Raw genomic sequence first — 14524 nt, 5'->3', positions numbered from 1 at the left:
ACTCGACGCCCTTTCTGCTGTACTGGGGTGAGGTTTTCAAAAAATTCAGCTGCTACTTTGTAGTTTCTTATTTTCCCTACCCTGCTAAAAAGATTTGAAAACTGCTTACTGAAGTACGTTTGCCACGAATCCAACTCCCCCTCTGGTTCCTCTAGTTCCAGTGCGTCTTGACTGCCCTCTCCAATGGACATGATTTGGTCCCCCAGTGTTTGCTGCACCAACTGGAGTCCTAGTTGGGGCATCAGATCCCTTCCAATTATTGATGGTCGGTTCCCCCCGATCACTTTTATCCTTGCCTGGATCTTCCAACCGTTGGATTGGATTGTTACTGCCATTGTTCCAATCATCTTTAGGGGATTGTTTCCATAATCCCGAAAAGCATTATCCTCCTCCGTCAGATTGTCCAGTTTTACTCCTGATGTTCCCAATGTTTTCCGTAATTCCCCGATCGTAAAGATTGAGATTGGGGATCCGCTATCGATCCACACGCGAGTAGGTTTTCCATTGACTTTGATCGGCAATTGTGCCCCAGCAACTTTCAATTCTGTCACTCCTCTCCGTTTTATAGCCATAACCATATAGTCCCCGTCAGAACTGCTGGAGTCCCACGAGTGCACCACTGGATTCTTCGTGACCCATCCAATGGAACTTGCGTGTTGTGATGTTCCTTCGTCCGCAGAGTTTTCTAGTTCATGATCGTCCACATTCTCCCGTATCATTCCTACGGCTCCCTGTCCTCGTTGGTTTCCACGTTTACCCCTGCAGGTTCTTTCGAAATGGCCTATTTTATGGCAAAAATTGCATGTAACCCCTTTTGCTGGGCATCTGTCCAAATGTTCCCTGGTGAAGTTTTGCTGATCGCAATTATAACATTTGTTGTTATTTAGGGGATTTCTTCCTCGATATGATCCTCGGCCTTGGTAAGAGCCCCGGCCCCTTGAACGGTTGTTCCGGTAACCTCCCCGGATTATTCCAACTGGTTCCGATTTTATTTGGATTCCTCCCGATGATGATCCAGGGGTCCCCGCTGGTCCCGTGGCAACGTATGAGGATGCATACTTGCTACCCCTTTCGTACGAGAGAGCTATCCGGTACACCTCCTCAGGTGTTTTTGTCGATCTGCAGAGTTCTTTTTGTGCATCCCGATTGTTCATATTAACTATGAATACGTCTCTTAATATTCGGTCCTCTAGTGCTCCAAAATTGCACCGCGCTGCCAATCCGCTCAGTACGGAATGGAATTGCTCAAGACTTTCATTTATAAACTGCTTACGAGAAAGGAGTTGGTACGTTTCATATGTTTCGTTCCTTTCTTTCACGAATTCCGCTTCCAGCGCGTCTATCATCCGTGGGTACCGAATTGTCTGAAGGTCCAGGTGTGGTCGTCGTTTGTGCAGTTCATCCTGCCCCTTCTCCCCCAAACACAAGTACAGGTTCGAAATTAACACCATTTCCGATTCCCGCCGATTTTTCCCGTCTACTTCCGCGGGCAAGTCAGTAATTTGTGCGGCTGTGAGATTCGCGGCGAAGTAAAAATTCCTTGGATTTAGCGAGTGTTTGGCGACCATTCCCCATTGGAATCTGTTGATCCAGAATTCCCACATCATTGGCGGTTCCGTGCATTTTGCTGGCCAAAATCCCGTGATGCCCAGTGGATTCTTTCCCCCACCTAATCCTGCTGACTGCGCCATGTCGAGAAGGTAAAACTGTCGTCGAGCAATTGTTAATTCCGAGATATTTATACAGTAACTTAATCTTGCAAAGTTAGCATCAAGAGTGGTTAGAAACAATATCCAAGGGTGACAGACAGATCCAAGGACAAACACCTGCTAATCAATTAGTCTAGCACCAATAGTGAACATTTGATTGACAGCTTTGGAAATGAACTAAATTACTCAATACGACATAGTCTTAGCGAAAAACCATTTTTCAATCATGCCTTAGACTTCAGAAACAATTGACGTTCTGACTCATTTTTGCTCTTTGTTCAATTTAACAAAAACGACCAGGCCAATTTAAACAAAAAATAATGAACGGAGATGTTTTATCCTCCTCTGCAAAAGCGTGTTCTCCCCTATTTTGATAGGAATCAGCTATTGACTAAGTAAATGTCCAATTTTTGATATTTGAAAATTACGCATTTCCTGTCGCATCAGTACTTTAAAAAAAAATAATATCGAAGGAGTACCTCAAGCTTTCCCTCCTAGTGTGTTAGGCGGCCATGGAGCAGATGCTAGCAAGTGTGACTTTTCAATCTCAAAGTCAAGGATTAGATTCCGGTACATGGCAGAATTTTTATTAGTTTCACCTCTTTTTTCATTTTTTCTATTTTTGAACCTTATAGAGCTTTTTTGTCCTTTTCTTGGTTGTGTTTGCAAAGTGCAGCTTCGCCTCTGTGTTGAAAATAAAATCTGTGTGCATTTGTCAATTTCATCAAGTTTTTTATCAATCGAGATTTTTAATAAGTGAATTGCGGTCATCATTAAGCAAGCCTAAATATAACTAAATACAAGACTTCGAAGTTCAATCACTTTAAATATGTGACTTAGAAAGGAAGAGGCAGTGGTGTTGCGTTACTTCGAACCAAAGCACAGACCCCAGAGCAGGTCTTGTTCATTGAGCAGATTGGGGGAAGAGAGAGTTTCTCTGAGTCGACTGTGAGTAGTCTGGGGATGTCGTACAAGGCGGCTTCCGAGGGGCTCTGGAAGATCTCCACCATAGTTCTGTTTAAAGGACTGGACTCCATCGTCTCGTAGTAGAAGTTCGCCTAAAAGTAAAAAAATTTTTGAAGCAAATGTTGCCTTCTCAACCACTCCTCTACCGCCTGCAGTTTTTATATCAGTTTTTTTTTCAGCTGTTTCAGCTAGGGGAACGTTAGAAGATCTCAGAGGTGTTTTTCGTTATCTTTTGTTTTGAAACCACTTCTAAGCAGAACAACGGGAACATCATTTTTGACGAACCCGTTTTCATGTTAATCAAAGTTAATTGCATCTACTCAATCTACTTTTTTCAAATTGTTCAGGACTCTTCCAGGTTCCCACTCCGCTCGTAAAATCACAACAAAAACTTTGCGTGTAACAAAAAGTTGTTCAAATCTGTTCACGCTGATTTATTTTATTATGATTCAGGGGTGGAGTGAGGGAGAGATAGACGACGGCGGAGGCGGACGCCACCACTGTTTAGAGATTTGAACCTTGGCCGCTTTCTGGTACTATTTTATAATATCAGAGGCCTTGAGTTCTCACTTGACCTCTAGCTTCAGATATACGCCAGCCTTATTAATTTCGGCTGCAATAGTGGTACCACGTAAAAGTTCTAGACTATCCTTCAATATCTGGACTATCCTTCAATAGCTTTTTCTCTGAATCGAAGAAACTACTATGATCCATTCTTGACCATCTAACCTTAAAAGTTTTTTTTTTAAATAAAAGCGACTTTGGCCCCTGTGTATACTAATTTTGAAGGCGGAGCGTGCGCCGAGCCAAAGCAATTTTTCTATGATATTTTTGCCTGCTAAGTTGGTCTGAGATTCAGAAGTTTATGGCAAACTAAGGTCTCCAAAAGTATTCCATCAAAAGTCAAAGGGGAACACGAAAAGTACCAGTCTTAAAATTGCTTTCCTACTTCGTTTCCGTCCTTCTTCCACTTGTAAGTGTTAGCGTATGACCCATTGTTGAGGTGGACAAAGAAGGTGCCCTGGAATGTGGCATCACTCAGCCAATCAGGTTTCAGCAGTCCACACCCCTCAGATGAGTCACAGCAGTAGCAGCAGTCATTCATGTCCGGATAGGAGAGGAATCTAAAAGATATTGACGGAGCTTTTTCCATTCCTAATACAGCGACGTGCGCAATAATTTAGGACGGAGAGTTAACCATTTTCTAAAGGTGAAGTCGCTCTTTATTTGACAGGTTTTAAAAACTTTTTGAGCTCTCCTAAACAACAATATGATACTAAGCTGTATGATAATAAATGGGTTTATGGGTGTGCGCCCAAAAATGAAGATCGACAGTGCTGTAACCTGTTTCCGCCCACTATAATGTGGGAGCAAGGAGTGTCTGTGTTTGGGTACTCTGCCTGGCAGAATATGTCATGTCGTCCGTTCTCCCTCTCGATGCTGTACTTCAAGTTGGTCCAGTCGTAGATGTAGGTGCCAGTGGTCAAGTAGGAGCCCTCTGCCTCGTACACTATCTCTGTGAAGTTCTGCGTGAACTGATCCGGGTAGAGGGGCGTGGCCGGAGTATTTGAGACATGCACACCTGAAAAAAACTGCACAGTTTGAAAAGAACCAAATTTTAACTAGCACTTAAATGAAAAAGTCAATGGAATGGTATAATTTAACGCATGTTTACACAAAACAGTGCGTTCGAGAACCAGACAAATAGGAGTCCTTCCTCGCCACGGTACTGGCTGTTCTAGTTTGTGTAATTGAAACAACCATGGGGTGGATCTAGCATTTTCTCGGCGGAAGGGGATTTTCAGAAGTAAGCAAATTTTTGTTGGCCTTTTTTTACCCCAAATACTTGGAAACAGATCTAAACTAGTATTTATCATTGGTTATTATTATGATATATTAACTTTATAAAATATTAAATACTAACCAATCATACTCCATAAAACTAACAACCTATTTATTTGTCAATTGTTGAAACTACTTGTAGTTTCAACACCAGAACAATTTGAATTAAACCTAGAATACAGTTGTTCTCATTCTGGAACACACTCGCGCAAACCGGTGTACACTAGATCTATTGAGACTAGGAGATTTAAGAGTAAGATTAAGATTGGTATTAGACTAAGAAGTTGCACGAATCTATCCGGCCGAAAATAAGATAGCGTGACGAGCAGACGGTGTACCTTATCTGAAATTACTATATGAGTACAGTACAAGTACATAACTCATCTGGTGCGACCAAAAGTCTCGAACATACCTTAACTAACCTAGCACTAGACAAAAATTAGATTAGAATTAGACAAATACAACATTTCATAAAAATGTTATATGACAAAAACTTTGTAGATATGTCTCTACGCCTCAATAGATCAGATCCAATATTCCGAACAATACGAGAACTACCCGGTATGGGAAGGAGACGTCGAACAAGAAACGACATACGACTAGGAAGAAATCTACCAATTGATTTCATGATAGTACGACAAAAACGACATCAAACTATTGTATTTAGGATACTACCAGCAGTAAATTTAAGTTTTCATTTACTGACATAATATTTGAAATGAAAAATACTTTCAAATAACCTTTCATGGTGCTACTCTATTAATTGTACAATAACGACTGATAAAAACAACACTAGTCGTTTTCCTTAAATCAGCTGTAAATTAAATGACATCTTGAAAAAAAAACATTTATTAAACATAAAAATACAAAAATAAGTCAGTATAAATCATAAATGATTAGCATTTTAATTCATCACATCATCCCAGCTTCATCACTAAAAACATAACAGCGAAATTCAAAAATTAACAATCATTAAAACTAACACCTAACCTTAACGCTCTAATTTTAAACTATCAAGGCTTATCCTTACTTTCACTTAAATTAATTTCATTTAAATAACAGATCATCAAGGCTTCCCTTGGATCTTTAAATTAAATTAGATCTTAAATTTTAAATTTCTCAATATTTAAATCTCTGATCATCAAGGCCTATCCGTGGATCAAATAGAACTATTTTGTTCTCCCCCTCCACATTTACTCAGTGTCTAACGACCTCAAACGTCGATTCACTACCCAAACCTTATCAAAGATCCAGAATTAACAGAAATTTTTCGAAAAACTAATCATTTTAATTAAGCTAAACAGTGAAGAACTTCGGTTACTCATCCTTCACTTGATCACATTCCTCTTAGATGACCCAGGCTAAAACACTTAAACTTCGTAAGTCATGAAACAGTATCTAACGAAGTACTTGCGTTCTAATTATACCTGAACCTTATGGATCGATTTACTATTCTCCAACACTTGATCACAAATCACAACCCCTACCAATTGGAATCAACCAATAAGACATATTGAAAAATACACATTAACAGTAATACAACACAAAAATGATTCGAAATGAAGATAACTCAGAAAATTCAGTACTACCAATTTTAATATCACCATTAACTGAACCTCGCGGACAAATAGAATTTTGTAAAATTTTAATTGCAAACTTATTCTAAAAAGGAGAAAGTCCGTGCACAAAAGAATTTCCCGATGTAAAAATCAAAAGACAATTTCTCGATCACTATATCAAAGGTATATGTAGTCTCACATCACACTTTGGAATATACACAATAGAAATCAGATCAGCAAATGCATTTCATGACAGATATCTCATTCAAACTGACGATGTAGATATTGAATTCTCAAAACTTTTTACACAATACATCAAAAACATACAACACCAAAACTCACAAAGAGCAAACTCGATAATTACAAACAACGTATTCTCACTTATCTATAGCTATTTATCTATATTAGAGTTGGATGAACTCCAAAGGGATTCACCTACTCAAACATCTCGACATACAATTGTACGACAAGAAATACACACAATTTCAAAATTTTTAAACGCAATTCGAGAAAATCTGACAAATGATCAAATAACTCAAAATGTTAAACACGAGTTACAAAAAATCTTAGCATGGTTCATAATCGATTACTTTAGTCACAATTTTGATCTTATTGAACAAGCAAGAAAAAATTTTCGACCACAAAGTACAGATGATGCAACTGTACTAGCAGAACAATCAGGCTATGTATGGGACCCTGAATGGTCTTATGAGTTATTTATCAATATACCAACAGATATATCAAGTCAGGCAATTAGCACTATTTCTATTAATAAAGATTATGTTAGAGTATATCCACTTACAGTTGACGCAACACCTTTAAACTACAATTCATTTTTTCCTGAAAGAACAGGAAATAACAGTTTAAACTCCACATCCATAAATAATGATAATCTAAACGGAACAAGAAATCTTACACAACAAGATATACAAACCCCATCACATTTTGTAAACGAAGAAAATGTTGAAACAATAACAACAACAGAAGCACAACGAGGCATTTCACATACCTATTCAACTAAATTTTAGAACTCTAAAGTTAAAAAAATCCAACGTTACAACAAACAATCATACAATCCACAGTAAACCCTCTGATGCACAAAAACATTCACAGATGGATTACCAAACGTTTCGACCAGTAACAAAACCATCATACAAACAACACAAAAATACTTTTGCAGAACAAAATTACAATTATGTCAATGGCCCAAAAACGACAAAGACTAAAACAAACACTCAAATATTTGCACAAAGTCAAAATGTACCATAACCAATTTTATACTCGGTAAATTTTCATGATCAACCACGATCCTCACAAGAACAAAATGGAAACTACCCATTTTTTCAACAACGTAAAAACAATACAAATAAATACCATACTAAAAACCAACCTCATCATTACGCACAAAATAATTTTTTGATGAAGTGGCGTGTTTACTGGTTCAGGTCCTATATTTAAAATTGAATTTGCTGTGACTGCGTTTAGATAATCTTCTACAGAGTATTCAGGATCTGTGCCTGTGAATACCATTAGTGGTTTATTTGATGTTATTGATGATCTACCTACTAGGTATCCACCGATCCACCTATCCACCTATCAGATTGCAGTAAGAATAGAAACACTAGTCCGAAAAACATATTCACCTAATACGCATGATTATAAAAATTCAAAGATGACAGAAATCCTAATGATGGCTCTAACACCTCAATTACGAAAACTATAATGAATACTATAATCAAAATCATCAACGATTTTCTTCAAACCAAAGACCTCGTTCTTACAGTGTTGATCAACCAGATATTTTCGAACCATACACACGAAATGAACCAATAGGACAACCCAGAACAAATCCATCACCTTACAACAATAATTTTCAACAACAAAATCCAGTTAATACACATTCATATCAACCAACTCAGATGTATAATGAAATCCCACTACCATATTGTTTACAACAACTCGAAATAACAAAAAGCCAACTAACAAACTTTTCTCAAATGCCACACGCCGCAGAATCCCTACAAATGACTATGAATCCATACCTAATAGGTGGATCATCAATAACATCAAATAAACCACTAATGGTATTCACAGGCACAGATCCTGAATACTCTGTAGAATATTATCTAAACGCAGTCACAGCAAATTCAATTTCAAATATAGGACCTGAACCAGTAAAAACGCCACTTCATCAAAATTGGATACATAGACGCACAGCTCTAATCCAAACTACCCTTGACGGCGCAGCTCAAAAATGGGTTTCAGTTGTACCTATAGAAATAAAATCAGATTGGAAAAGATTCACACAAAAATTCTTAAAACGTTTGACTCAGAAAGAAACAAACAACATCGAAGAGTTTTATGCAATGAAATTCGTAGACTACTTAATGAAACAATAAAACAACTTGCAGTAAGAATAGAAACACTAGTCCGAAAAACATATTCACCTAATAGGCATGATTATAAAAATTTAAAGATGACAGAAATCCTAATGATGGCTCTAACACCTCAATTACGAAAAATAGCAATGAAAAGAGAGCATCGCATCCTTCCTCAAACCGAGAACCAGATTTAGATTTTAGGAAACTAATAGATAAACTAGAACAAGCAGAAATCACTATGAAATTAGAAGAAACAGAAAACTTAAAACTACAATATGTAAACAACATCCAAACCACTACTTCACACATAAACAATAACAACGACTCTGATACTGATTTATCCGAAAAAATCACCGAAATTTTGAACATTTACGAGAAAAACCCAAATTTTAAAGGCAAACCATCATTCAAAAAATGGTGTAATTATTGTCGACGATACGGACACAGTATCGCTGAATTTAGACAATAACAACAAGATAACCAAAATAAACCACAATATAGAGAACCTAACAAATCCTTTCAACAATACATGAAAAAAGATCAAAATTTACCCAACAAAAACTTTCATAGTAATAATAGTTCAGGAAAACTCCTTCCAAATAACTCCAACTTCTCTAGACAGCAATCACCCTATTTTACAAATTATAGAGGACGATCACCATACCAAAAAATCACAAAATTTCTCACAAAACATGTATAGTTGATCACATAGTCGAAATAGTCAATATCAAAATAACTATTGAAGATCAAATTCAAATCAACCCAAATTTTCGTTTAATGACAGATCATATTCAAATTCTAGAAACAGAAGTTATTCAAATAATAGATCTAGAAACTCTTCATACAATCGATATAGAAATTATTCAAACGATCGGAATAGAAACTATTCAAACAATCGAAACCCTAGATTTCAAAATAATCGATCACGCGATTATTCAAATAACAGATCAAAATATAATAGTTATCAAAATAGATCACGCGATAATTCACAGAACAGAATATCAAGCTATAACAACAGACAAAGAAACTACTCTCAACCACCACATAGGAATAACACACATTATCAAAATTCACAACAAAATTATAGGAGTAAAACACCCAAACATCAAAGACAAATAAATCAAGTAAAATCAACTGAAGAAACTCAACCTGACCCCTTCCCGGTATTGACAATAAAGAAAGCCCGGAATTGCAATTAAACAACATCAATTGCGAATTCACAGATAGCGAAAGTGATACAGAAAACACAATTTCAATTAACATGATAAACGTTGAAAATGACTATGAGCCTATTATTTATGAACAACCAATATATTCTCACATATATCAAAATCATGATCAATTTCTAGACCTATACCCAAAAATACAACAAAGGAAAAAATTCAAAAAAAAAGTAGAAGAAGTAACAGAAGGAGAATCCACAGAATGCTCAAACACAAATAAATTTATCAAAACATACCTAAGGAAACACATTTACAAAAAGAAAAAATATGGGCAATCCAACTTCTTTTAGAAAGTCCAAAATCAAAGCAATTGCAAAAACCAGACCTTGAAGTAGATTTCTTAATCGATTCTGGAGCAGAATCAAGTATTATAAACATTCCCACTTGGAATAAGATCAAAATTCTACATCCACAATTGATACCCTTCAAAACAACAAGTAGACTATCAACGGCACAAGGATCAACTTTAACAAACCAGGTAAAATACAACTCTTCCTTGTTACCACTCAAACAATGGAACAAAACAAACTCATGAGCAAACCATTTAAACAAATCTTCCATATCACTGATATAAAACACAATATCATTGGAATACCATTTATTACTAAATGTATACTAACAATAAATAACTTAAATAGTTTCATATAAAAGACAAGTACACAAGAGTAAAAAACACCTCCTTCACATTTTTTCAAAGAGTAAACAAACAACCACCGTTTTTCTCAAAATTTCATCCCATATATAATCAGGAACGAAAACACCTGAAACCACTATCAGGAAACATGTATAACTTTTCGATGAAACAAATTCATCAATATGATAAAGAGCAAAACAAACAACACCTCTTTATGTCTGACCTTGAATTCAGACCAATTCACAAATTTTTCCGAATAACAATTTCATCTATTAAATACATGAAAGACTCAAACTCTGATATGATTTCTCTACACATATATAACAATTCTCCATGTAAAATAACCTTACCACTAAGACTCTTAGGTTATTGCCAAACGAACGCTACAATTTCTCCCACAAAAGAAATAGCGTATAGAGTAAATAATATTTTACAACTATTAGATATATGTCAATCAACAATTCTTGATGAAGATTTGTCAATTAATAATATTTCAAACCAACTCTTCAAATATCAAAATATACGAAAGAACCGCAAAAATTTCTAACAATGTTTAATTTTCAACACTCTCAGATAACACAAAAAGAATTCGAACAAATAGCTGACCTATTATTAAAATACCCAAAAGTTTACGCAACACGAAAACTTGATGTAGGAAAAATAAATTCACTTTTACATTTACATCTAAAACGTGACGCAGTTTTCAAAAAACAACGAGTAATTAAAGTCCCAATTCATTCTATTGAACCAATTCAAGTAATTCTCACAAAAATAAACGGTAAATACTTTACAGCAGCAGATATGAATAGGGCATATAATCAAATGCCACTAGATAAACAATGACGACGATTAACACAATTCGTTACTGGAAATCAACAATACGAATTCAACAGATTATTCTATGGAATTTCCAGAGGACCAGCAGCTTTTTCAGCATTTGTGAGTAAAATTTTCAGACCATTAATACTCAACAAAAATGCAATTACATATTTAGACGATTTTTTTATGCAATCACAAACCAAAGACGAAATGTTTACTGTCTTAGAAAAATATCACCAAATATTACTACAAGAAAACATGAAAGCAGCCCCAGATAAATCACACTTTTTCCTAACACGAGTAAAATTTCTTGGACATATTATAGAAAGAAACACTATAACTCCATTAAAATCTCGTATAGACGCAATCCAAAAACTCCAACCACCTTCAAATAAGAAGAAAATACAAGAATTTTTTGGAATGTTAAACTTCTTAAGTAAATACGTATACAAAATGCAGCTATACTTAAGACCATTTTACAACATCCTTAGACAGCAAAATAGTTTTGAATGGACAACAGAACATCAAAAGCGATTCGCAGAGATAAAAACTCTTCTCGCCAAACAATTATCAAACACTATTTCAATTCCAGATCAACCATTTTATGCTATGTGCGACGCCTCCAATTTTGGCATCGGCGCAGCATTATTACAATTTCACAATGGAACAAATAAAATGAACCTCATTTCAGCAAACTCTAGGCTATTTACACAAGCTGAACTTAGACTCTCTACCCTTATGAGAGAATGCAGCGCTATAATATTTACATTTACAGAATATGAATTTTGAATACTTGGATCTAAACATCCAACAGTTATTTTTACAGACCATAAACCAATAATTTTTTTCCTTACACAAAAATCAAACCCAAACCATAGAGTTTACAGATTTCAACTTATTTTAATGAAATTTCCAAACTTACAAATAGTTTGGACAGCAGGAAAAAACCTTGCACTACCCGACAATCTCAGTAGAAATACACCACCTGAATTATTAACACGAAAAACAACAGTTGAAATACCACAAAATATTAAATTTTTCTTTGCAAAAGACGAAACATCGCCAAGATTATAATGCAAATATGCAGTAAAAACTGACGTAGAACAACCACAAATAAACAATCTACAACATTTTCCACTTTATTCAGATTGCCAAGACAATCACTACGAAGTAGAAATACTAGGAACATCTACATTCAAACCAATACCATACTCTTCATGGATAAAAAACAATACACAGCAAAAACCACACAGTAAGAAACAATACAAACAAAAACATTAAAAAAAAGATCTATTGTCTTCAATAGAAAAAAAAATCTCACTGATAATGTAAATTTATCAGGCCCAACAAATACTGATTCAAAATATACAATCAACCATGTTTTTAACCTTCATGACCCACTAGATACAATACCCTTATCAAAATTGGAAATTGAAAACATTTTTCTACCAATAACAGAAAAAATTACTTTCGAACTATTACAAAAACATCAAAACCTTGACCCAGTCATTAGACAGTTAAAATCTTGGCACAAATATAAAACCAAGCCACAGAAAGCCGATACAACCATACTAGGAAATAAAACCCTTCTTAGATATTTCAGAAAATTTAACGACACATCAATCAATGAAATCACGGATATCCTAGTATACCAAACACCTGATATCAAAGTACCCTGCTTACCATTAAGTATGATGCTTACAGCTTTTCATACCTATCACTCCTTACACACTAAAGGACACTCAGGAGCAGAAAAAACATATTCAAATTTTACACAAAATGTTTATTTCCCAAGTGCACCCATTTGGATAAAAGTATTATGCAATGATTGCATAACATGTCAAATAAACAAACCATACCCAAATCAAAAACAAATTGCAGAAAAACAAGATTTTAAAGGGCCCAAAGTTTATATTTCAATCACAGAATCTCTTTCGATACAAAAGGACCATTATCACCATCCTCAGAAGGAAACTCATATATAATGGTAATAGTAGACGCATTCACACACTACGTAGCACTTAACCCAGTACCTCATGGTGATGCTCATTATGCATATACATTACTTTATGAACACTGGATAGCAAAATTTGGTTTACCCGAAATCCTTGTTACAGACAATGGCACTGAATTTATAAACAAAGAAATCATTACACTATGCCACTTATATAACATTAAACACAAACCACGTACATCTCATGCACCCTGGACTAATGGTTTAGTCGAAGGCATGAACCGTTCACTACAAGAATATCTTAGATGTATCATTAACGGAAATGACACACGATATACTGAATAGTCAACAGATGTAAAATTATTCCCACTATCGTATAATTCACAAATCACAACAACCCTAGGACTATCACCCTATGAAATGGTTTTCAACCAGAAACTACGAAAACCAATAATGTTCACAGCAAATACTTCAAAAAATGCACAAGGTTATTGCCAATCAACTAAAGAATCAATATGTTACAGTTTACCACTACACACTCATGATGAAGATCATTTTCATCATGCACAAATCTAAAAATTAGCTTCCGGAACACACCCTGAATGGATTTTAAACAGAGACAAAAAACACAGCGAAATTTACCAAAAAGTAACAAAAAAACGGTTAAAGAGACAAAACCTAAATTCCCAAATAAATTCTCGATTTACCCCAGCTACAAATTTAAAAATCGGAACATATATTTTAATTCCAAACTTTACAACACAAAAAGGAATTTCTAAAAAATTACAACCACTCCGAAAAGGACGGTATCAAATAATTGATAAACCCACGGATGTAACATACAAACTTACAGACTTGAACAAAAAAGAAATCGTTCAACATCGAAACAATCTTTCACCTTACTACCCAAAAGAGTACGCACTTCGAGAACTTACTCAATTATACTCTTTTACAGGACTTAAAGTCATTTCAAATAGTTCAGATTAAAATCTAAATCAATGGACGTGTGTGTTATCCAAAACAGAGTTCACGACTAAGTAAAACTCTATCTAGAAAAACTTACTCAATCATAGAGTTTTCTTCTGAACCAACTGCTTCCAGTCAAAACCTTATGTGTACGACTGAATTGCAAATAACAAAATATTTTCTTCAATCTCAAAAAAATGCAACTCAAAGTATTTTATCAAATTTGTTTGAGTTTTCACCTACATAAAAAGTTTTAATCTCTCAAAATTCCACAGCAAAACTCTCTGCTTCTCCACTTTTTTTCAAATTGAAAAGTTCAAAACCTTGTTTAATCAATTATGATTGGTTTTTATGTAAACATAAAAATTTCCCAAATTTGTTGGAAAAAAATTCAAGCTTTAATCTTTAATCTACATCAAATATAACATTACATAAAGATATATAGAGCCATGGAGCAGATGCTAGCAAGTG

At 35.1% G+C, this 14524-nt stretch overlaps 1 protein-coding gene across 1 annotated transcript; it reads right to left on the bottom strand.

Annotated features, from left to right (window-relative positions):
- Positions 1-2412: 2412 nt before the first annotated feature.
- Positions 2413-5264, bottom strand: LOC134844859 (uncharacterized). The gene is made up of 5 exons (XM_063861675.1): positions 5258-5264; positions 4940-4945; positions 4020-4257; positions 3625-3799; positions 2413-2767 (listed from the first exon to the last, which is right to left on the bottom strand). Exons 1-5 carry the CDS (start codon positions 5262-5264, stop codon positions 2546-2548), a joined length of 648 nt encoding a protein of 215 aa, XP_063717745.1. The 3' UTR covers positions 2413-2545.
- Positions 5265-14524: the final 9260 nt, after the last annotated feature.

Source organism: Symsagittifera roscoffensis, chromosome 4 (assembly GCF_963678635.1).
Source record: "Symsagittifera roscoffensis chromosome 4, txSymRosc1.1, whole genome shotgun sequence".
NCBI classification, from domain to species: domain Eukaryota; kingdom Metazoa; phylum Xenacoelomorpha; order Acoela; family Convolutidae; genus Symsagittifera; species Symsagittifera roscoffensis.
This window is presented reverse-complemented; position numbering and strand designations above follow the sequence as displayed.

What these genes read in the sequence shown, in the direction of transcription:
- LOC134844859 (XM_063861675.1), bottom strand. An exon ending in ATTATAGTGGGCGGAAACAG is followed by an intron (nt 3,800 to 4,019) that starts GTTACAGCACTG and finishes AATATCTTTTAG; the next exon opens with ATTCCTCTCCTATCCGGACA. An exon ending in GGAAGAAGGACGGAAACGAA is followed by an intron (nt 2,768 to 3,624) that starts GTAGGAAAGCAA and finishes TTTTACTTTTAG; the next exon opens with GCGAACTTCTACTACGAGAC.